Source organism: Bos javanicus, chromosome 2 (assembly GCF_032452875.1).
Source record: "Bos javanicus breed banteng chromosome 2, ARS-OSU_banteng_1.0, whole genome shotgun sequence".
NCBI lineage: Eukaryota > Metazoa > Chordata > Mammalia > Artiodactyla > Bovidae > Bos > Bos javanicus.
The window spans coordinates 62,344,129-62,368,770 of record NC_083869.1 but is presented as its reverse complement, the minus strand read 5'-3'; the positions used below and the strand labels follow the sequence as shown (position 1 = coordinate 62,368,770).

The following is a 24,642-nucleotide window of genomic DNA, read 5'->3' as shown; positions in this document are numbered from 1 at the left end:
CTACAGGCAGGAGGCTGGATTCTTCTCACTGGAAAACTAGCTGAGAGAAATCCCTCACCCAGCCATTCACACCTCTGCCCATTCCACAAGTCCGCGTGAGCCCCTGGCACTTTTTAGACTCCCCCTCTTAAAAACCAATAATCACCAAGGATCAACTGACATATGGGAACAGCCTCTAACATGAAAATATGGAGAACAAAACAGAAAGAAACAAAAGAGCTCAGAGGAAACAGAGATGGTGAAAAACTACCATTAATATAATCCATGCATCTTCAGGAAGCTCCTGAAATTATGTACCGCCCCCCACCCCGCCGCCGCCAAATGAGGTATAAACCAAGGGAGAGGAAGCTGTGTACGCAGCACACAGGGATCAAACACAGAAAGCCAAGGCACTTCCAGGATCATAGTGAGGAACTCCCAGAGAGACAGCTGGTCAGGAGGTCCAAGGACCAAGGAACACAGAGTGAAACGGGAGGGCAGAATGTTCCAGGAGTAATGTCTCCAAAAACAAAACAGACCAATGAATTACCTGGTGTGCAGTTGCCTGTACTGAGGTGCGTTTCTCAGGTCCATTAGACAGGATGGGGATGAATTAGCGACAGATATACAGAAAGTAAACAAATGCTGAAATGAAGCGGTTATTAAAGACAGGATAAATAGAATGTCTCAAAAGAAAAGCAATGCCATCAAAGCACAGTCTGGGGCTCAGCTGTGAATGATATTTTACCTAGTCATAATAAGGGAGACATTAAATATTAATTTTTTTTTAGATAATAACAATGAATAGTTTTAATAATGACAATTTAATCCTTTGAGTAATTGTACTTATTTATATGATCCAAATTATATTATTGATAATACTTAAAATATTAATTTTTCAAAGAAGGTAAGTTCCATCATTCTATAGCATCCTTAGATCTATTAGATTTTCAAGGTTTTCACAGCACACTAGGCTAGACAATTTGTCTATTATTCAGATATTTTATTTTTATTTCACTTTGTATAGTGAACATAGATTTATCATTTTATATGAAATTAGAAAATAAATACATTGGAGAAGATGTTAGTATATATGTTTCAATGACTACCCTGCATATATTTTAAAATTTCCATTGGAAAAAGGAATAGAGCTTAAAACTCTCATTATCACTCAGTTAATTTGGAATCTGCAATAATGCAGTTTAGAGCTTGGAAAACTGTCTTACCAAAAAAATTCATAGTGAATATAGCTAACATGTGTGCAGTGTGTGTGTGTGTGTGTGTGCACACCATCACTTCTGTGGTGTCTGATTCTTTGCTTTTGAAATGAAGCTGTATCATCATTTTTTTGTAAATATGAAAGCATGAATCTAAACTTCTGATATATTTATTAATACACCTAGGATATGTTCAAAATTAAGATAAATTATTCAAATTTTATATAACTCACAGACAAGTGCTTCCAAAACACTTGTCTAAAATACTTTCATATTTCCCTTTCTGGTAGTTTTTTTTTTATTATTTTCTTCCACATTCTATACATTTTTCCTATTTATTCCTTATTTATTTTATTTTATTTTTTAAATTTTATTTTATTTTTAAACTTTACATAATTATATTAGTTTTGCCAAATATCAAAATGAATCCACCACAGGTATACATGTGTTCCCCATCCTGAACCCTCCTCCCTCCTCCCTCCCCATACCATCCCTCTGGGTCGTCCCAGTGCACTAGCCCCAAGCATCCAGTATCGTGCATCGAACCTGGACTGGCAACTCGTTTCTTATATGATATTTTACATGTTTCAATGTCATTCTCCCAAATCTTCCCACCCTCTCCCTCTCCCACAGAGTCCATAATACTGTTCTATACATCAGTGTCTCTTTTGCTGTCTCATACACCAGGTTATTGTTACCATCTTTCTAAATTCCATATATATGCGTTAGTATACTGTATTGGTGTTTTTCCTTCTGGCTTACTTCACTCTGTATAATAGGCTCCAGTTTCATCCACCTCATTAGAACTGATTCAAATGTATTCTTTTTAATGGCTGAGTAATATTCCATTGTGTATATGTACCACAGCTTTCTTTATCCATTCATCTGCTGATGGGCATCTAGGTTGCTTCCATGTCCTGGCTATTATAAACAGTGCTGCAATGAACATTGGGGTACACGTGTCTCTTTCCCTTCTGGTTTCCTCAGTGTGTATGCCCAGCAGTGGAATTGCTGGATCATAAGGCAGTTCTATTTCCAGGTTTTTAAGGAATCTCCACACTATTCTCCATAGTGGCTGTACTAGTTTGCATTCCCACCAACAGTGTAAGAGGGTTCCCTTTTCTCCACACCCTCTCCAGCATTTATTATTTGTAGACTTTTGGATCACAGCCATTCTGACTGGTGTGAAATGGTACCTCATAGTGGTTTTGATTTGCATTTCTCTGATAATGAGTGATGTTGAGCATCTTTTCATGCGTTTGTTAGCCATCTGTATGTCTTCTTTGGAGAAATGTCTATTTAGTTCTTTGGCCCATTTTTTGATTGGGTCGTTTATTTTTCTGGAGTTGAGCTGTAGGAGTTGCTTGTATATTTTTGAGATTAGTTGTTTGTCAGTTGCTTCATTTGCTATTATTTTCTCCCATTCTGAAGGCTGTCTTTTCACCTTGCTAATAGTTTCCTTTGATGTGCAGAAGCTTTTAAGGTTAATTAGGTCCCATTTGTTTATTTTTGCTTTTATTTCCAATATTCTGGGAGATGGGTCATAGAGGATCCTACTGTGATGTATGTCAGAGAGTGTTTTGCCTATAAAATACTTAGGAATATATCTACCTAAAGAAACTAAAGACCTATATATAGAAAACTATAAAACACTGGTGAAAGAAATCAAAGAGGACACTAATAGATGGAGAAATATACCATGTTCATGGATTGGAAGAAATATAGTGAAAATGAGTATACTACCCAAAGCAATTTATAGATTCAATGCAATCCCTATCAAGCTACCAACAGTATTCTTCACAGAGCTAGAACAAATAATTTCACAATTTGTATGGAAATACAAAAAACCTCGAATAGCCAAAGCGATCTTGAGAAAGAAGAATGGAACTGGAGGAATCAACCTACCTGACTTCAGGCTCTACTACAAAGCCACAGTTATCAAGACAGTATGGTACTGGCACAAAGACAGAAATATAGATCAATGGAACAAAATAGAAAGCCCAGAGATAAATCCAGGCACATATGGACACTTTATCTTTGACAAAGGAGGCAAGAATATACAATGGATTAAAGACAATCTCTTTAACAAGTGGTGCTGGGAAATCTGGTCAACCACTTGTAAAAGAATGAAACTAGAACACTTTCTAACACCATACACAAAAATAAACTCAAAATGGATTAAAGATCTAAACGTAAGACCAGAAACCATAAAACTCCTAGAGGAGAACATAAATATTAATTTTTTAAAGCACAAAGATTTCAAAGATTGCATTGTGTACAGAGAGTAATGTTAAATTTTTAAATCCTAATATCTATGAGCAATCAAGCACTGTAGTTATAAACATATTATTTAAAAATGTGGAATTGCATTCTAGAAGAAACCGGAAACAGTATTTGTGCTTCTTATCTCTTATTTTTTATTTCTGCTCATCTGTCTTTTCTGAATTTTTCTTAAACAACATTTATTGATTATCTTAAGATTGCATGTAAACAACAAAAAAATTTTTTTAAGAGAACAAACACCAGCCTGGTAAACCCAGCTGATTTTTTCAGACAAGATCATAACACCTATGGAGCAGACCCCATTACAGAATACTGACCTAACCCAGTTTGTTTTTGTTTGAATGTGCTGCTTTTATTACATCTTCAAGATTCTCTGTGGTTTGGCCAAGAGAAATGCTATTTCCACAATGTCCAGTTCAGTCTCTCCATCTATCCTTTCTCCACTTGGTACCTGTACCAACTGCCCCTCCTTTTCTCTAAACTCACCTCCTCTAGAAAACTATGTTTCTCCTTTTTTTCCCTTAATAATTAAAGTGGGGCTCAGATGGGAGTTGTGAGCTCTGAACACATGTGACATGGTGCTTAAATATGTTGGCTTTGGAGATGGGGGTCCAGGTTTGAACCCAGCCTCTGTAACCCACTAGCTATGTGACCTGAGCATACACTTAACCTCCTGAGGCCTCATTTATAAAACAAGCATGTTAATATTAGCTATATCAGTGAACATTTGTGCCTTGAAGTAATAAGCACTCAATAAATGTTTACTGCTGTTGTTGCTACTAATTCAATATATTTTTTTAAATAGTTACGTGTCAGATCTGGAGCTTTGTGTGGGGAGGTGTAATGGTTTTTGCCTTTGTCGTCTGGTGAAGACCAGCACATAAAAAGATAGTGACAATTTAGCGTGATGTGTGTTGGTTGAAGATAAGGTTAGGATCCTATGGGAGTCCAAAGGCATGGTGACTTACCCAGTCTTAGAGACATTCAGGAAGACTTCCCAGAGGAAGGCATATCTAAGAGCATACCTGAAGGATGTCTTAATGTTCCAGCGGAAAAAACAGTATGTGAAAATATTCACATATCTGTTCTGGGAATGGAAGGCATTTGGTGGTGCTGATGTTTATTGTCCAGTGAGGAAGAGTGAAAAGAGAGGAGGCTGAACAGAGGCTGTGGAGAGCTGGGAGTGACTTTGCAGATTTCAAGGAATAAGACCCTTGGGTCTATATCACAGTCCAGTTTGATGTTGACTTTTACACACAGCCTCTAGAAACACAGCTTCAACATCAGGTCAACTGAAATCAGCCAGACAGGGAAGGACAACTATTCAATGATTTCACTTTTATGAGGGACCTAGAATAGTCTATTTCATAGAAATAGGAAGTATCAGTGGCTATCAGAGATAACAGGAGAACAGTGGCTATCAGAGATAACAGGAGAAAGGAGAGTTTAAGTTGAATGGGTGTTGGACTTCCCTGGTGGTCCAGTGTTAAGAATCCGCCTGCCAATGTAGGAAACATGGGTTTGATCCCTGGTCTGGGAAGATTCCACATGCCATGGAGCAACTAAACCTGTGAGCTACAACAAGAAAAGCCCTGCAGTGAGAAGCCTGAGTACCACAACTAGAGAAATCCCCATTCTGCAACTAGAGAAAGCCCTGACCCAGCAATGAAGAGCCCATATGCCGCAGTGATGACCCAGCACAGCCAAAAATAATCAATATATAAATAATGAAAGCATAAATTAAAAAAAGTCCTGTGGCTGTCAAGCTTCAGTTTTACAAGATGAAAAGTTCTGGAGATGCAGTGTTGATGTTCATGCCACAATATAAATGTATTTAATGCCACAAACTGTATGCTTTAAAATGGTTAAAGTAGTACATTGAATGTTATGCACATTTTACCACAATAAATTTAAAATTAAAAAAAATTTAAATGCTGTTTCATTTAAAAATTTCATTTAAGCTCTACTCTCACACCCTAATGCTTCCCTGGTGGCTCAGATGGTAAGTAGTCTGCCTGCAGTGCGGGAGACCAAGGTTCAATCCCTGGGTCAGCAGAAAGAAATGACAACCCACTCCAGTAACCTTGCCTGGAAAATTCCATGAACAGAGGAGCCTGGCAGGCTACAGTCCATGGAGTTGCAAAGAGTCAGACACAACTGAGCGACTTCACTTTTCTTGCACCCAAATCCTATCATAATTATGCTTTTTTTCTTTCTCCTTTGTTTGACCTTTCCTCTGTTATGCAATACCCCTCATTGCAATAAGCCAATAAATACAAAATTGCATTTTGCAAGTTTGTCTCTGGTGGTTTAGGTCAATTGGTTTAGGACAGTGTTAAGCAGATATCAAAGACAGCAGTGCACTAAGGGGAAATGCTGGCATCAGTGTGCTATCTAGTAAATAAGTTTTGGGCTAGATAGAACAGCTAACTCAAATCTTGAATGAAAGTATCCTCACCGTATGCCCCCCAAATCTCCCACAGATAAAGATCAACCAAATATGAATTCCCTGTAAAGATTTTCAAATTCTTAAGAAAAAGATGAATGAAGAAATATTTATTGACCAAAGAATAAAGGTATCACTGTATAATTCAATGAACTCACCTTCAGATTTCCTTGGCTGCCCCTTCAGAAAGTGAGGAACATCTCTGGCTACAGACTTGGAGATTATCGTTTCTAAGTGAGGTCTTGGCAACAAAAAGCCCAAGTTCGTATTGAAGAGTTCCTGGGAACGTTCCTCTTTCTTTGCAAGTAAAGGCTCCGTGGTTACCATTTTTGTCCTGAAGCCCACCATCTCAATGTTTTTTGGAAGTGAAACAGAATGTGCTGGTGTCCATTCCTGATGCCCTGAGGTTATCTGACTAAAGGGGGAAGGAAATAGTTTAATTTAAAAGTCATTCCCCATGTCTTCTGGATCTCCAGTTCTTAGCCCACCTGACATCACTGGAAAGTTTGGAGGACTATTTCCAAATGGTACTGCTGAGTGGAATAGCTGTATTGCTGAAAGAACAAGACCTCCCCGTTCTCTGACTTGCTCCCCACCTCAGCAGCCCTCTGCCACTCACACTTTGGTTTTCCCAGTCTCTGTTTCCTCAAGCAGAGAAATCAGAGGAGGAAAAGGCAGAGATAAGGGGGTGCACCCTTGTACTTCTCCAAAGGCATTGACCAGAGGCCTTTGACCATTCTCCAAAAGCCCAGTACTTCTCAAACTATCTTTGGTGAAGAATCCATTTAAAATTTTACATTGCATCATGGATTGAAACTTTTGTAAAATGTAATCAAAGTGAATGACTATAAAAATTAAACAAAAATTGAAAACGTGAAAATAAAAAAATTTTCCACTATCAGATCAATAAATATAAAATTACTTGACTAAATGGCTACACATCTTTTTAAAGGTTTAAATGTCCAAGTTCTATACTGACTTCGTTATTGACTGGTAACAGAAGGACCTCAGAACTCTGTTTTGAGTGGCACTGCTGCAAGGTCAGCAAATGATGGTCCTTGGCCCAAATCCAGCCTCCAGTCTCACTTTGGTAGTTTGATTGGATCATAAGCACACCCATTTGTTTATATACCATCCATGGAGGCATTCAAGTTACAACTGCAGAGTTGACTCATTGGAACAGAGGCCATATGGCCCACAAAGCATAAAACATTTATTATCCAGCTCTTGCCACAAAATTATTTATTATGACCCCTGCTTGGGGATGTTTTTCTGAATGTGGGTTGCCACACAAGTATATACTTTAATTCCAATCTAACCTTTCAAATAATACTTCTTACTTGTTTTCTGGTAATTCTTCTTGGCCCGTTTCTTGGGGATGGATGACATCTCTCGGAAAAGTAACAATAATCTCAACACCTATGAAAGTGCAGGTCAGTAATAAGAAGAAGAAAGAAATGAATTCCAGGGGTAATCAGGAATCAAATGTTTTATTTTTGGTTATTTGGCTCATGTATTCTTAGTAATTACATGATGAACATTAACTAGGAACTGAGTTTTAACCATCTTTGTATCTTTCCTGTCCTAAATAAATGCTTGCTTAAAGGGTAAAGAATTTGTATAACAAAACATTCCAGAAGTAAAATAAAGCTTTATGATGAGCAGTGTTTTCTCCCTGAATGGAGAAAACAAGGCCTCCTTCTGTAAAGTGTGACTGATATCACCTACTTCACAGGACTGTTGTGAGAATTAAATGAGATAATTTATGTTGCCCCATCGGAACTTGCTTATATTTGTCATTTGGTCATCTCTTATCTGATTCCAAGGAGCGACTTTTAGTATAACCCTTAAGACAGAAAGTTCCAACTTATAGAGTGGATGCATGCCTACAAAATAGCACATTAAACAAACTGACATTAAAAACTAGTGTGGGGACTTTCCTGGTGGTACAGTGGATAGGAGTCCGCCTACCAAGGCACAGGTTCAATCTCTGATCCAGGAAGATTTCACATGAAATCTTGTTTCACATGAAATCTAGTTGCCACAGGACAACTAAGCCCATGCACCACAACTACTGCAGCCTGCATGCCTAGAGCCTGGGCTCTGCAACAAGAGAAGCCACTGCGATGAGAAGCCTGTGCACTGCAACTAGAGAGCAGTCCCCACTCACCACAACTAGAGAGAGCCCTTGGGCAGCAATGCAGGCATAGCACAATCAATAAATATATAAACAAAAAATAAATAACATTCAAAAAACCTAGTGTGAACCATACCAGAACTGTCTGTCCTTTAAGATTTTCACCTGTTCACTTTTTCCTAAGTTTTTATCAAGTATATATATCAAGTATATGATATAAGTATATCAAGTATATGACAAGTGTAACTCATTGTGCTAAATGTAAGGAAACAAAGAAGGTACAGCTGTGGCCTTAGCAGAGACTATAAATAAGAAAGCGAAGCGCATAGCCAGATAAGCACTGTGAAAGAAGTGTGCAATGTGTGTGTAGAACATAGAGGCATATCCTTCGAGGAAGATGTAGGGCTTTTCCCAGTATTCAGCTTATCCATCTAACTGTCAGAGCCATTCATTCAGTCTGTGGATGCTGGAGGAGCCATGGTTTTAATCAGCTCCACTGATCGAAGAATAGTAGAGAAGATTTGAGCAGGTCATGAATCAGAGAGACCTGGGTCTCCATCCCTCCTCTGCCACTTCCGGGGGGGACCTTGGGAAAGTTATTTAATAGCTATCGTCATCAGTGTGTGCATGCTATGTTGCTTCAGTCATGTCTGGCTTTCTGTGACCCTATGGGCTATAACCCACCAGGCTCCTCTGTCCATGGGATTCTCTAGGCAAGAATACAGGAGTGGGTTGTCATGCCCTCCAGGGAATCTTTCTGACCCAGGGATCGAACCTGCGTCTCTTAGATCTCCTGCATTGGCAGGCAAGTTCTTTACCACTAGCACCACCTGGGAAGCCTAATCACCATCAGCGTATCAATTAAAGTTTTTATTATTTTTAAAGGACATTGGGTATTTTGTCAAATATATAGGAACCACCATAAGGAAAGCATTTTTAATGTTAAATGTTTAATGCTTGTGTTATTTATAAGAGTGGTGCATTTTAAAAAAGTAAATATTTCCAAAAGGAGTTTTGTGGGGTTTTTTTTTTTTTGCAATCTCTAAAAATGAAGTTCCCTTGGAATGGTGGATTTTCTTTTTAACTTTTCAAATATCCTATCACCACACTATGTAGCACAACATGACAGGCCTGGGATTATAGAGCTGGGAGGAACTTAGAGGTGATCGGACCCAAACCCTTCGTTTTAGAGATGAAAAAACTGACAGTCATGAGGTTGTGAGATGGCTCATGGCCACTTTTGTAATGAAAGGCAGATGGATGTCTTTCATACCATTTTTGTAGTCATCCTTGAGGGCAAACACCTAGCTGACATGTTAGAGTAAGAAAAACATACAGCATACATTCCTAATAACTCAACTGTCAGTGAAAAGGACGCTCTGTAAGACTAGGCACAATTAGACTTTGCTGTAGAAGTTAGAAAATTGGGCAGTATATTCACGTGAACATGTTCTTAACAATGACTGTATTTTTAGAATCATTGAGGACTAATAAACCTAGATGATTTTTTTACCAAGAATGTTTTTAAGTAGATTTAATAAACTAAAAATTTGTTAATTGGTTGATTTCTCTTTTTTTAAACCAAGGAAGTAAGACGCAATAGCAAGTATAAGAAATTCCTGACTTTTTAGACATTGTGAAAAGTTAATGGTTCCTAAATGGGGAAAAAACATTTGGTCGTAAATGGCAGGGTGAGGGGAAGGATATTATAAAACTTTCTGACACTGAAATCATCTTGGAACACATATACTCTCTGTTTTGTCTTTTGAACACTGTGAGTGATCATAGGAGCCTCTGAACCTAAGAGTGGTCCAGGAAAGCAAATGTACTGTCACATATGAAAATAAAACACTTGCTCCTATCTGAATGCATCTTTCCAGAAAGAAGATGCAAATTAACCCCACCAGAAAATGTTATAGTAGAGAGAAACTAAGAGGCATCATTTAAACACAACCAGAAACATAAACTTTCTTGCAGAAAAGGGGCAAATGATATTCATAAAGTCAGAAAATGATGACTAATTATTAATATAAGTGCTAAAATTTTAAAACAAAAACTTATTTGGCCTAGCCTAATTCATTCAATGAAGAAAAATTATTTTCTCCAGAAAAGTCTTACTTTTCTGTGTTTTCTACTTGCTTTGTTTAAATGGATGGGAATCAAGGTTCAAAATATTTTGATAACCTCTCTACCTTTTGATAGTTTCCTAAATCATGATTTTCAACAGAATTTTTTACAACTACATTTACCAGTCTTTTTTTGCCACTAGTTTTCAGAAAGCTAACTTGAGAGATGGATACCCAGGAGTTACACAAGAGAAGATAATATGGAGGTATCCTTTTGCTGATATGCGTGTCAACAGCAGAGGGAGGGTCTAAGGTCAATGTAGAAGCATTTTGTATGCTAGTTGTGGCTGAGGCAGTGTGATCTGGGGGTCAGTGACCAGTTTTGAGATGTAGCTACAAGAATTCTTTATGACAATCCAACCTGGGATCTGTTCTTCTCCTTTGTTTTCAATGGTCTATGAACTTTTCTAGTAGCTTTTAAAACTTCCTTTCTTTTCACTCAAGTAGAGCAGATTTTGTTATTTGCACATAAGAATCCTGACAGATAAACACTGTAAGCCTAGGAATTTTAGAAAATAGGTTCTCATTCACTCACGAAAATAATAATTTTACATGCTCAGTTTCCAGTCTACAAGGTTTGCATCTGATATGTTCTGGGAAAATAGCTGATTAAGGAATGCAAGAAGATTTTTATAATAAGGAAAAGGATGAGGGATTGGGGTGAGAGGCAAATTGTATTTTATAAATTACCATCTGTAAAAGTTCATAAGAAAGCAAATGTGTGTTGCAGGAATATTTAGCTGTTAAAGACCAGGGCAGTGATCTAAACATTAGAGTTTATATATATTTTAGTTAGTGAAGTTTCCTTTTTAAAAGAATAATACAATGAACAAACAGATATAAATTAAATGATTAAATATGCATATCTACCATCAAATAGTCACATGGATGTGCATAAAGTCTTTATAAAGTGTGCAAACACTTAAACATTAACAACCTGGGGTATGTTAGAAGCATGTAAATGGAATTTAAAGAGATTTATTGTTATTTAAGATGAATACAATGCACAATAATTCCCCAAACATTTTTATTTCAGATTTTGTGACTTGAAAGAGTTACTAGCTTACTGAAGACTCTTATCAACTATGAGAAGAAAACTTAGAAACATAATTTCTTCTTTAGAATGTATAACTCAAGTTATGAAAGCCTAAAACTGCAGGAAGTTAGTTGAGATGCTGCCTAAGTGTTATGGTTCCTACATGAAAATCTAAAATATTACATACAAATTGATTTTAAAAGTATTATTAATATGAAGGGACTTTCCTGGAAGCTCAGATGGTAAAGAATTTGCCTACAATTCAGGAGAACCGGGTTCAATTCCTATAAGCACCTCAAATGGTAAGTCATCTCTAAATTGAGCTGAATAAACACAGTATTTAAACTCTTAGAAGGTGATGGGGACACAACTGGGCTTCTGAGAACTCAGATTTGAAGTCTTTGAAACGCAAAGGCAGATCACAAGGACTACCTGGAGGGGATCAGGACTTGTTTATTTTAATTAGGTCTTTCAGGGTTCATGATGTTTATAGTTTCTTCCCTGCCCTCAGCCAGGAGAAAGGAGGTACAGAGTGAGTTTGGGAAAGATGGGAGACTTCCCAGAAGAGGGCAGCATTGCATAAGGGGTCAAAGGAGACAGTGGCTAAGCTAGCACAGCCTTCAGGGTGGTTAACCGGTATGAGAAAAAAGACATCCAAGAGGGCAGCTTCCCTGGAGTGTTAGAAAGGCAAGGAGGAAAATTACCAGAAGAGAGATTGGAGCAGTTCAGATAAACGTTTCATTTAAGAAGTTTATAGGGGAGTAGAGGACAGACAAATGTGATTGCTGTGATGACTATGTTCTGCAGTGAGAATCTAAATACCTTGTGATCTGTTCAATGCAAGGGCATTTAGGGATAGGACAGGATGACACATTTGGAATGGGTGTTGTTTTGGAAAATTCCAGACTTATGGCCTCCTAGAATACAAGAGTGCAACTTGGGCCTTTAGTTCTTTGTTCAGTCCCCCAACTCCTGCCTCAAGGGAAGAGGTCTGGGATGACAGCTAATGGAGAAATGTTTGGTCCTGGAAAAGAATAAGGCTTCCCAGGTAGCACTAGTGGTAAAGAACCCACCTGCCAAGGCAGGAGACATAAGAGAAGTGGGTTCAGTCCCTGAGTTGGGAAGATTCCCCTGGAGGAGGGCATGGCATACTCACTCCAGTATTCTTGCCTGGAGAATCCATAGGATAGACATGGTGGGCTACAGTCCATAGCGTCACAAAGAGTCGGACACAACTAAAGTGACTTAGCACGCACACATGCACGGAAGAGAACAGATCCCCGTAGCTGCTGGAAGATTTTGAGAGAAAAGAAGTGAGGGCAAAGGTGCTACCAGACAAAAAAGGAAGGAGATGAGAACAGCAGGTTGAGCTAGAGTAGGGTAGAACAAAGGAGAGACTGGATAGGTTGCCAAGACTCACTGATTCAAATATGGACCAAAGGCTAGGATTTCTTTTCCTCTATGCTTGTCTGAGATTTCAAAGCTCTGCACTGAGCATGACTGAAATCAGGGGGAAAATCCAAATAATCAATATTGTCTTTGTAAACACATCAAGGACAGAAGATGGATACCTTCTGTCCTAGGTTGCCAGTCTTGTCCATCACCACTTGGATCTCCTTCTTCACTAATCAATATGGAATGAGAGCAGTCATCATCTTGGTCAGACTCCTGAAATATCATAAAATAGAAACTCAGTTTTTCAGTGTAATACTTGGTTGGCAGGGTGAATGTTGATTTTTTTTTTCTAGGCTAAAGTTTCACACTGCTGATTCCTTTTAAATCGGATAAAGTATTCAGGACTAAAATAATGGGAAAGTGTTTGTCTCCAGAGCACCAGGCTTAGACAGACGTGAACGTGATTAATTGCATAATCAAAGATGAAGATCAAAGCTGAAATTGCATAAACACAGAGAAATTCAATATTTTATACTTTATCATGTCTGTATTCAGGCTGTTAAGCTGCCACCAATTCCATCCGAGTGGGTAACTGGAAAGAATCCTTTGGCCACAGCCAGTGAACAACCCCAAAGGAACATGGTCTTTTCCATAATGCCTCCCTGGGGCATCATTTACAGATGGTGAGGGTGGAAATCCTTGCCCTACATGGAAGCTGCAGATATAACCTTAGACTGAAAGGAGGCAGCAAAGCTGATTAAAGTTTTCACTATGACAGCCTTCTGATCTAATCGTGTTATGTGACTTCTCAAACTTCCCTTTTATGATCTAGAAAATGATCAAACTGCTGAAAAACATTGTTGAAAAGCAGCTTAACTTAAAAAAAACAACCAGCTTGACTTACAAAAAGTATTCCTGACTCTCTAAAGAAGAAATGTTTTCTATGAGAATGCATTGTTGTTGCTAGGTTCCTCCTTTAGAAGTTGTTGCTGGTGATTTTGCCCCTTTTAGTGGCTAGAACAGTGATAGATGCAAGTAGTAGTTAAAATATCCCATCCTACCTGGATGTTATAATTGGCATTCTGGTTTCTGTGATCCAGATGAACGGTCTAGTTAAGCAGACTATTGGATAAAAAGTCTTTGCCCTAAATGCAGATGTTTGTCGGACAAGCAAGCAGACTTTATCATAAAGCCTCTGATATTTCATTCACTAATTCCCAAGAGAGTGTGGGAATCTTTTCACCTTGTTCATTTGACTTATCACTACCATTAAAATATTTTAGGTGTTCAATTTTTTAAAAACTTTTAATTTTGTACAGGGGTGAAACCGATTAACGACGTTACGGTAGTTTCAGGTAAACAGGGAAGGGATTCAGCCACACATAGACATGTATCCATTCTCCCTCAAACCACCCTCCCATCCAGGCTGGCACATGACATTGAGTGGAGTTCCGTGTGCTATACAATAGGTCCTTGTTGGTTATTCATTTTAAATATAGTAGTGTGTACCTGAGCATCCCAAACTCCCTAAGTGTCCCTTCCCCTTGGTGGAAGGTGTTCACTTATAATAGCTTAGTTATCATATTTTACTTTATATAGCAGTACACGCTTTGTAAAGCATTCTCTACCTCCCAGCACAGGTTAGGGGTCCTACCTCAGACCATCCTGGTTGTCAATGGCAGATGGGACAGCTGGACAGGTTCGCCCTGATCCTAGACTGTTGTCAATTTTACTGCTTATTCTTTGCATTTCAAAAATTCTACCACTCTCTGGCAAATTTCTTCTCCCTCCCATCCAATTACAAAGCGTGAGCGGTAGGGTATTACTATTTTATAAAATGCATGGAAATACCAAAACAGCAGTTCTTTAAAGAGCAGGAGACAAAATCACCTATAATCCTACAAATAAATAGCAAACTCTGTTCACTTCCCAAGTGTTTAATAATAGAGCTGTATCATGTCATTTCATATCTGGCTTTTTTACTTATGATGTATAAATTACATAGCAATTTACTAAGTAAATATCATTTTAGTGGAATTTTATCAGAGGGTCATAAAGATGTTTAGTAAGTCCCACAAGTGTTATGATATAAACCCCATCATGCATAGTAGGCAGTTTTTAATTCTTCATTATCACACATAGTGCTGTGAACATCTTTACAAGTAATACCCCAATTTTGTATTATCTCTTTAGAGTGGATTCTTAGACATGGAATTATAAGGAATTATTGATCTGAAGAATATTAGAATTTTTTTTTACATACGTTGCTTTAAAAGTAAATTTACACTTACTACTTACTGTCCACTAGCAGTGCATAAGTCTGTTTCACTACCTTCTCCCTTATCAATGAACAATTTTCATTTTTAGTAATGTGATATATGATCTGATTGTTTGAATGTGCATGCTTTTGTTAGTAGAAGTGTTGGAGATAGTTTCAGATGTTTAGTGACCACTGAAGTTTCCTTCTTAGTGTGTGTGTATATATATATATATATATATAATTTCTTTTCATATAATGTCTAGAACACTCTGTGAGACTTCAGAATATATCTCTTCCATTTCATATAATTAGAGTGTTTCAATGAAATTTTTAGGCTGAATAAAACTAATTAACACTAATTTTTAGTGTTAAATATATAACTGGTTCTCGTTTCAAGTTTCTATGTTGATTAATGATCTGCGGTTGGTCTCAACTGCTCAGTTCATTTATTATTTGGTCCTTGAGGAAAAGTTGGAAGATGCGGAGCATGGGCAAACTACCTGCAAAACCCATAACAATGACCAGCATTTATCCACACAGTGCCAGACACTGCTGGACCTTTCACATATTAGCTAACTTAATCCTCACAAGAACTCTAAAGGTAGAAACTATTACTCCATTTATACATGAGGTTCAGAGGAGTTAAGTAACTTAACCAAGGTCACCTAGCAAGCCAGATTCACACCCAGACTCTGAAGTCTGGTTACAGAATTCATAATCACTCTGCTTTCTTTCTGCTATGAAAAATTTGAAACAAGAGAGTCTCAACAAGAACCAGAAGGAAAATTAATAATAGTGAGAAAATTAAGAGAAAGGATACCCAAACATAATTTATATTTTTTGCACAGGAAAAAATAAAAGATGTGTGATCCCTACAAACTCCTGACAAAAAACTTCTTCCTTAAAAAAAAAACAAACAAACAAACTGAAAAACCATAAGCATCACAAACAAAAAGGATGTGGGGAATAATACCTACTTTGAAGATTAACATGAAAATGAAGACAAAAACAGCAACAGCTCAGAATTTTCTGTTTTAGAATCTTAAATTTGAATGACTTTAATAGACTTCCCTTGTGGCTCAGCTGAAGAATCCACCTGCAATGTGGATCAAACCCAGGGTTTGATCCCTGGGTTGGGAAGATCCCCTGGAGAAGAGAAAGGCTACCCACTCCTATATCCTGCCTGGAGAATTCCATGGACTGTATAGTCTGTGGGGCCGCAAAGAGTTGGACGCAACTGAGCAACTTTCACTTTCACTGGGTGACGGAGGAAAGGTTGAAATAATGCGGTCGTGAGTGAAGGAGAGAAAACGTTAGAATAGCACATCCCAAATAAATGGAGCCCATCAACCATTCACAGTAATGCAAGAGGTGACAACAGACTAGACAGCATAGCATTCTAATCTGCAAACAACAGAATGCCAACCACACAGAAAAGAGGCATAGAAATCGTACGTAATTAAATTTGGAAAGAAGATTCTTCTTAGATGAAAAGAAGATTGGCAGAGGCCGTGAAGAGCCTCTCAGGACCAATCCTACAAGCAAAGCAGCTGCGTATATTTGTAAACTATAAAAACCTATTGCAGATAACCCAAAAAGAAAGCAAGCTTTCATTCAAAGAAAAGAAGTAAAGAAAGACCTTGGTTTTTTTTTTTTTATTTAAACCCTACAGAAAGCACCAGAAAGAAGCAGATTCAATAGTGAGAGTCTATCTCTCCCTCAAAAATGAGTTCAAAGTTATTTCAACCATAATAAGAAAAATATAGAGTGAAAGTTCAAAAAATATCTTAGAACTGCATAAAAAATTAACTAAATATAAAGGGACTTTTAGTCTTAAAAAAAAAAAAAGCAAGTTTCCTAACTATACCACAAAAAAATGAAAAGTAAGTGTGTTTTCTTTTATCAATTTTTTTCTTTTTAAAATTTATTTTATTTCTATTTATTTGGCTGCAGTAAGCATATGGAATCCACCTCCCTGACCAGGGATCACACCCAGGCCCACTGCACTGGAAGACAGATTCTTAACGACTGGACCACCAGGGAAGTCCCCTCCTGCTGTCTCTTGAGTTACTAAAGTGATATCTTACCTATTCCTTAGCTCATTCATCTGGCAAATCACTGGAGCAGTCAATTTGGGGACAGACTCAGGAGGATGAAGTCAGAGAATGGGTACTGTGGTCTGGGTGGGGTTAGTCTATGAGCCAAGGTTTGGGTGGGATTAGAAAGAGGAAAAAGTAAGGGACACTGGACTTGGAGCTGTGAGGGTTTAAGGCCAAGACTGATTTTCATCCCGATCCTATGATTTGCTCTATGTGATGTGCTGTGCTAAGCTAAGTCACTTCAGTCATGTCCGACTCCTTGTGACCCTATGGACTGAAGCCTGCCAGGCTCCTCTGTCCATGGTATTCTCCAGGCAAGAATAGTGGAGTGGGTTGACCTGCCCTCTTCCAGGGGATCAAACCCGTGTCTGACCCAGAAATCAAACCCTCGTCTCCTGTGTTGTCTGCATTGCAAGGCAGATTCTTAACCACTGGAGCTTCAGGGAAGTCCCAAAGCTTTGATTTTTAGATCAGCTAGGTTCTATCACTGGGGTGGTTACTGTTTCTCCTCCTTGCAAGTTGAGAAGAACAGAGGCTACTTTGCAAAGCAGTTAACGGTAGTCACTTCTCTTGGTGGCAATTCCTGGGTGAGAGTCTTGTGCGCCGCTGGGCCTTCCCTGTGGAGCCTGATGGGAGCTGTGTGTCCTGAGAACAGGGGAGAGAGTGGGACAGGTGGACTTTGCAGATAGTGAATGGGCCGGAAGTAGGTAAGTACTCTTAAATGGTGTGATAATGGCCATCTATGCATGCTAAGTCCTTCAGTTGTCTCTAACTCTTTGTGACCCCATGGACTGTAGCTCGCCAGGCTCCTCCATCCATGGAATTGTCCAGGCAAGAATACTGGAGAGTGTTGCCATGCCCTCCTCCAGGGGATCTTCCTGACCCAGGAATCAAACCCATGTCTCTTATGTCTCCTGCATTGGCAGACTGATTATTTACCACTAGTGCCACCTGGGAAGCCCCGTCTGCTCTATTCATCTGCTATTAATAACTTGGCCAGAGGAAGGAGATGAAATGTTAGGCTGGGCAAGAAACGGGGAAAGGAGAGTCACCTCTCTCCTCGTTGACGTATTGACTCACTGGTGACTTCGAGAAAAAGCAAGACTCTTAGGGAAGTAGGTTGGGATCTTTTTACCGGTGATAACAGCACAAAAGGTAAACAACCCCCACCTCCTGCCCCCAAAAGATAAAGTGATACATTACCTTCTGCCTTATTATTGCAGTTGACAATTGAATATTCTTATATCCTGTCCCCATCCTTCCAATAAATTCACCCTCTTTTTCTTATAAAATCAATAGGCAAAGTTTAAATTATGATTATTTGAGTATTGTACTATACTGTATGTATTGCACTATAGTCATGCAATAGAAATGTAGTATGATTATACTTTCTTTCTTGCATAACTTTTATCATACATAAACCCCAAATCCCTGTTTTTATTTCATTCACAATTTTATTTAATATTTAATTCATTTTCTTATATTTTTTAAAATCTTAAATCTTCCCAACCTCCAGTGGTCTTTCCACATGGTTAAATATATCAGAAAATATACCAGTTCCACCTTCTTGGAAATCCCCATTATCCTGTTCTTCCTCCCCCCTCTCTTTCCCCAGTGATTGGAGCTCATTGTTCTCCAGACTTCATACATGGGTTGAAGCCCTGGGACTTGCTGTCTGCTTTATACCAAGGATATCCTCCTCTCTTGTGTTGGGTTCCAGATCCTCTGAATCATGGATCCAATTTTCCCTTCTATTTTTATCTTATCCCCTTAATTTAATAGAGTACATAGTAGCTTCCTTAAAAGGCATGTGAAATGTAGAACATTTACTCATTTGCATGTCTGAAAAACGTCTTTATTCAACTCCAATATTTGGGGAAACAGTGGAAACAGTGTCAGACTTTATCTTTTGGGGCTCCAAAATCACTGCAGATGGTGACTGCAGCCATGAACTTAAAAGACGCTTACTCCTTGGAAGAAAAGTTATGACTAACCTAGATAGCATATTCAAAAGCAGAGACATTACTTTGCCAACAAAGTTCCGTTTAGTCAAGGCTATGGTTTTTCCAGTGGTCATGTATGGTTGCGAGAGTTGGACTGTGAAGAAAGCTGAGTGCCGAAGAATTGATGCTTTTGAACTGTGGTGTTGGAGAAGACTCTTGAGAGTCCCTTGGACTGCAAGGAGATCCAACCAGTCCATTCTAAAGGAGATCAGCCCTGGGTGTTCTTTGGAAGGACTGATGCTAAAGCTGAAACTCCAATACTTTGGCCACCTCATGTGAAGAGTTGACTCGTTGGAAAAGACTCTGATGCTGGGAGGGATTGGGGGCAGGAGGAAAAGGGGATGACAGAGGATGAGATGGCTAAATGGCATTACTGACTCGATGGATCTGAGTTTGATTGAACTCCGGGAGATGGTGATGGACAGGGAGGCCTGGCGTGCTGCAATTCATGGGGTTGCAAAGAATCGGACACGACTGAGTGACTGAACTGAACTGAACTGAACTGAATATTTGATTTATAGTTTTCTGAATATAAAATCCTAGATTTAAAACCATATTCTTTGCTCAGATATCTGAAGGCATTCACTCCTTCCCTTTAATTTACTTTTTAAAAATTTTATTTTTCAATTGAAGGATAATTGCTTTACAGAATTTTGTTGTTTTCTGTCAAGCCTCAACATGAATCAGCCCTAGGTATACATATATCCCCTCCCTCTTGAATTTCCCTCCCATTTCCTTCCCCATCCCACCCTTCTAGGTTGATACAGAGCCCCTGTTTGAGTTTACTGAGACATACAGCAAATTCTCATTGGCTATCTATCTACTTTACATACAGTAATTTAAGTTTCCCATGTTACTCTCTCCATACATCTCACCCTCTTCTCCCCTCTCCCCATGTCCATAAGTCTGTTCTCTGTGTCTATTTCTCCATTGCTGCCCTGCAAATAAATTCTTTGGTACCATCTTTCTAGATTCTGTATATATGCGTTAGCACATGATGTTTCTCTTTCTGACTTACTTCACTCTGTACAATAGGTTCTAGTTTCATCCACCTCATTAAAACTGATTCAAATGTGTTCCTTTTAATGGCTGAGTAATATCCCATTGTGTATATTTACTTTTAAGAATAGCATATATTCAGGAATGTGCACATATCAAAACTGTATAGACTCAAGAATTTTTATAAGCTGAACATACTCCTAAGTCAAGTAAAAGTCTTCTTAGACATAATATAGAAATCAAGACCCATAAGGGAAAAAATGGATAAATTGATTTTCATCAAAAATAAAAACTTTTGTTTGGTAAAAGAGCTGTTAAAAAGGTGAAAAAAGTAAACCAAATTTTTCTCATTGACTAGCAGAAAATATTTGTGAGTTACACATCCAGAATATATAAAGAATTCTCTAAACCCAACAATAAGACAAATAATTCAATCAGAAAATGGACAAAATATTTGAATAATTATAGCTATTGGCAAATACATTTTTTAAAAAAGGTTTAACATTGTTCATTAGGGAAATGCAAATTATAACCACAATGAGCTACCATCATATACCTATTTTGGTTAAAATTTTTTTAAATGGTTAAAATAAAAAATACTGATAGTACCAAATGCCGCCAAAAGTATAGAGACATTGGATCTCTCATTTACTGTTGGTGGGAATATAAAATGGTTAGAGCTACTCTGGAAAATTGTTAGGCAGCTTTAAAAAAAACTAAACATACATTTACCAAATGACCCACTAATTGGATTCCTGGGCATGTATCCTAGAGAAATAAAAACATAAATTCACACAAAAATTTGTACATAGATGTTCATAGTAGCTTTATATGTAATAGCCCCAAACTGGAAACAACCCAAATGTCTTTCAACAGATGGACAGCTAAATAAACTGTGGGACAAAATAAAATTGTAATAGAATACTACTTAGCAACATAAAGAAACTATTGATACATAGAACAACTTGGATCTACCTCAGGAGTGTTATGCTCAGTAGAAAAAGCCAATCTCAAAAGTTTACATGTATGATAATGCCATTTATATGACATTCTTGAAGTGATAAAACAATAGAGATGGAGAACAGATCAGTGGTTGCAGAGAGACCATGGCAATTAAGAGTGTAGTAAGGGGGTTCCTTTGTGGTAACAGAACAGTTTTGTATCTCCACCAAAGATTCTGGGGATAAAATGTCACAGAACTATGCACACAGGCACACACAAACAGAAGAAAGAACAAGGAACGCACATAAAAACCAGTGAAATCCAAGGAAGGTCTGTAGTCTAGTTCATTGTGGTGTTGGGTTAATGTCAATTTTCTAGGTTAGACAATCAGCTACAGTTATAATAATTCCCATTGAGGAAAGCTGGTGATGGTTATACAGGAGCTCTCTGTACTCTTTTTACAAGTTCTTTTGAATCTATAGTTATTTCAGACTACTTTTTTACTTAAAGTTTTGGTTTTTGTTTTCTTTATTGTTTTAGAATAATTTTTGGAAAGAGAAAGGTACAAAAAGATCTTACTACACTATCTCTAAAACTCTTCATATGGGTTCTGTCTATTATAGTCCATACCTCATTAACTTGTAAAAATAAACACATTTGTGGTCATATTCTTTTTACCAATAAAATATAGAGTAGTAATTTTAAAAAAATTGTCACCATTGTGCAGCATGTGGGATCTTAGTTTCCCAACCAGGGATTGAATCCAGGGCTCCCAACTTTGCTCCCACTCCCACCCCTGCAGTGAAAGCATTGAGTCCTAACCACTAGACTGTCAGGGAATTCCTATAGAGTTGTAATATTTTTAACTGTTTGGACTATGTTAAATTTTATAAAAATTCAAAAAAATACAAATGAATATACAGTACAAAGTTCTTCTCCATTTCAGTCCTTTTAGGCAACCACTGTTAACAGTTTATTATACATTTAGGAAATCATTCCATCATTTTCTGTGGGTCATAATGTTTGTTACTAGTACTATTACTATACTTTGTGAAGTTATTCATCATGGACAGGGGGTAATGACCAGGACCAAGAGGAGGCACCTCCTTTGTGGTATCCTAGGATGGATTTGACATGAACAGAATAAAGATTTTCTCTTCTTTCACATTAACATGCATAAAGACAAGCTACATTTTATTATTTAGCATGGATTCAGCTGCAACAATATTCTATGGTATACACATACACGCATAATGTATGAGACTCAGAATTGACTAGCTAATTACTGCCTTGAGATTAAACTCATGAAGCACTATGATTAATTATGGTTTAAGTTTCCTTATAATCACATTTAAATATATAATTGTAATATATGTTTGTTATAAATATTCAAGCAACTTAAATGAAGTAGATATAAATGAAGTAAATGTAGATGCAGTAGGTTATCCCTTTTTCTGTTAGTTTTTCTATGTGAAGATTAGAGCATCTTACCTCACTGCTGCCAATGCTCTGCAAGATTATATTTTGGTTTTTAGTAACTGTCATCATATCAGTTGGAGAAGAGTTTGTATCATGACAAATGTCAAGCAATGATTCAGCATGTCTTTCTGCCAAAAGAAACATAAAAATGTGTTTTGATAAGCTGCATCTCCAGCAATTTCACAGCAACATCTAGCATTAGGTTCTAAAAATGAGTTCCATTTTGTTTAAAATTTTCTTGAAATAGTAATCTGGGATCCTGAGGAAGCTTTGGGCCATAATTTTTACCGGAAAAAATGTGAGGACAAAAGGAATCCACAGAATGAATGCATTTTTGTTTTTTTGTTTTTTAAAAAGGGGGTAATGTTGCTAAGTGTAACCCCTAATAAGGGGCTGGGAATTATATCTGTACTATAGTTGCCGAAGACAAAAGTGCTCAGCTGCTTGGAGCACCTTTCCTGTCTAGCACTTGAAGCCACATTAAATTGACAGAGTTCTGAACACCAAACAATGAATTCCCAGTTAGTTCCTGGGGGACACTGTTCTCTTACATACCCTTCTCCTGTTATCTTGATTTTTTCAGATAAGCATGCGCTCTACCGTGAAAACTTCTTCCTCTTGCATCTCTTCCTATTTCATTGATCGTATGAGTGATACAAAATTGAAAGAGTGATCTCTACTCATAGCCTGCATTTGTTCACCATATTTTCTATCTTCACTCTTTGCAACCTTTCTATTGCCTCCATCCTACCATTGAAACCCTCACTTTCTTATCACATCTGCTTTGTAAACTCTTTTTCAATTTGATGCTGCTTCCCACCCCTTCTTTCTTGCAGTTCTCTCCTAATTCTCCTCCTTCCTTTCTTATGCCTCGTCCATGTGTACATTCTCTGCCCAGCCCCTGCAATTTTCTCACCATCATCGATCCTTTAGTGATCTCACCTACTCTCAGATCTTCACAGTCTCCTTGTAGAGAACTTGCAAAGAAACCCATCAGTCCATCTTAGCCAATCCTTTCCCCACAAGCCCTGGCCTACAGAAAATTGCTACTTTGAAGATCAAAAGTTCTCATCAAATGAGTGTTTTAGAACCCATTACCTCAACATCCACACCAAGCCATAATGTTCTCCTATTTTGTTAATTGTATTTCTACCTCCCCACTTCCTAGGGCTGAAACTTTGTTTTTTGTTGTTGTTGTTGTTGAAAACATATAGTTTAATTTTTCAAACAATCTAATTTGAACCAAAACACTATTTCTAAGACTTGTTCATTCCATCTGGTAAGGGAAATAAACTGAATCCAAATTTAGATTATAGCTCAGGTTAATTTTTTTTTTTTCATTAAATTTGCCATTTCCCTTTAGGTGATACGAAGTAGGTTTTTTTTTACTTTTTTTATTTTTTATTTTATTTTTTTTCTAATTTTATTTTATTTTTAAACTTTACATAATTGTATTAGTTTTGCCAAATATCAAAATGAATCAGCCACAGGTATACATGTGTTCCCCATCCCGAACCCTCCTCCCTCCTCCCTCCCCATACCATCCCTCTGGTCCCAGTGCACCAGCCCCAAGCACCCAGCATCGTGCCTCGAACCTGGGCTGAAACTTTGGAATCATGTTTAACTCAAGCCTCTCAACCCTTGTCTATATGTCTCCTCTATCAACTTTGCATCACTATATTCTGTGAATTCTTTCACATTCTCTTAAACTCACATACCTAGAACCTCTCAGGCCCACTACACGCCATGTCCAAAGTCTCTTTTCCTGATCCTTGAAACCACGCACAGGTACTTCTATAGTTTCTTAATAGAGCTTGCTTGTCATGAGTCTCTTCCTCTCCTAAAACATGGCTTTCATCGTTCCCTGTCTTAAAATTCTTCAGTGACTCTATTTCATTGCAAAAAAAAAAAAAAAAAAATGTCCTTCAGTCTGACATTTAACGACTCTTTGATGGACTCAGTCTCTTTGTGTGTCTATCTTCTGCATTCCTTTCCCCTGACATGAACTGTTGGTTTTAGTCTCCGGTTCGCCCCTGGGATGAGCCATGCTTACTTACAGCATGATGCCTCTGTCCACAAAATCAGCTCTCATGGTTTTTTTTAGAACCAGATTGAGTCTTACCTCTTCCATGAAATCTTCCTGGGGATAGCCTTGTTCCCTGTCCAGAGCTCCCAACAAAAATCCAATCAGACAATAAAGTCAAGCAGTTTTCACAAAGTCACACGTGGCTCGGTGGCACT

The 24,642-nt window shown here is 37.9% G+C and overlaps 1 protein-coding gene across 2 annotated transcripts in view; it reads right to left on the bottom strand.

The window, feature by feature from the left end:
• Positions 1-24,642, bottom strand: part of MAP3K19 (mitogen-activated protein kinase kinase kinase 19) — a 59,804-nt gene that overhangs the window by 17,609 nt on the left and 17,553 nt on the right. For both annotated transcript variants that reach the window (XM_061439382.1, XM_061439373.1), the window contains exons 6-9: positions 22,414-22,529; positions 12,796-12,892; positions 7,266-7,344; positions 6,084-6,340 (exon numbers count right to left, since the gene is read on the bottom strand). In XM_061439382.1, coding sequence (XP_061295366.1) covers positions 6,084-6,340; positions 7,266-7,344; positions 12,796-12,892; positions 22,414-22,529 — 549 coding nt within the window. The remainder of the gene's footprint in view (positions 1-6,083; positions 6,341-7,265; positions 7,345-12,795; positions 12,893-22,413; positions 22,530-24,642) is intronic.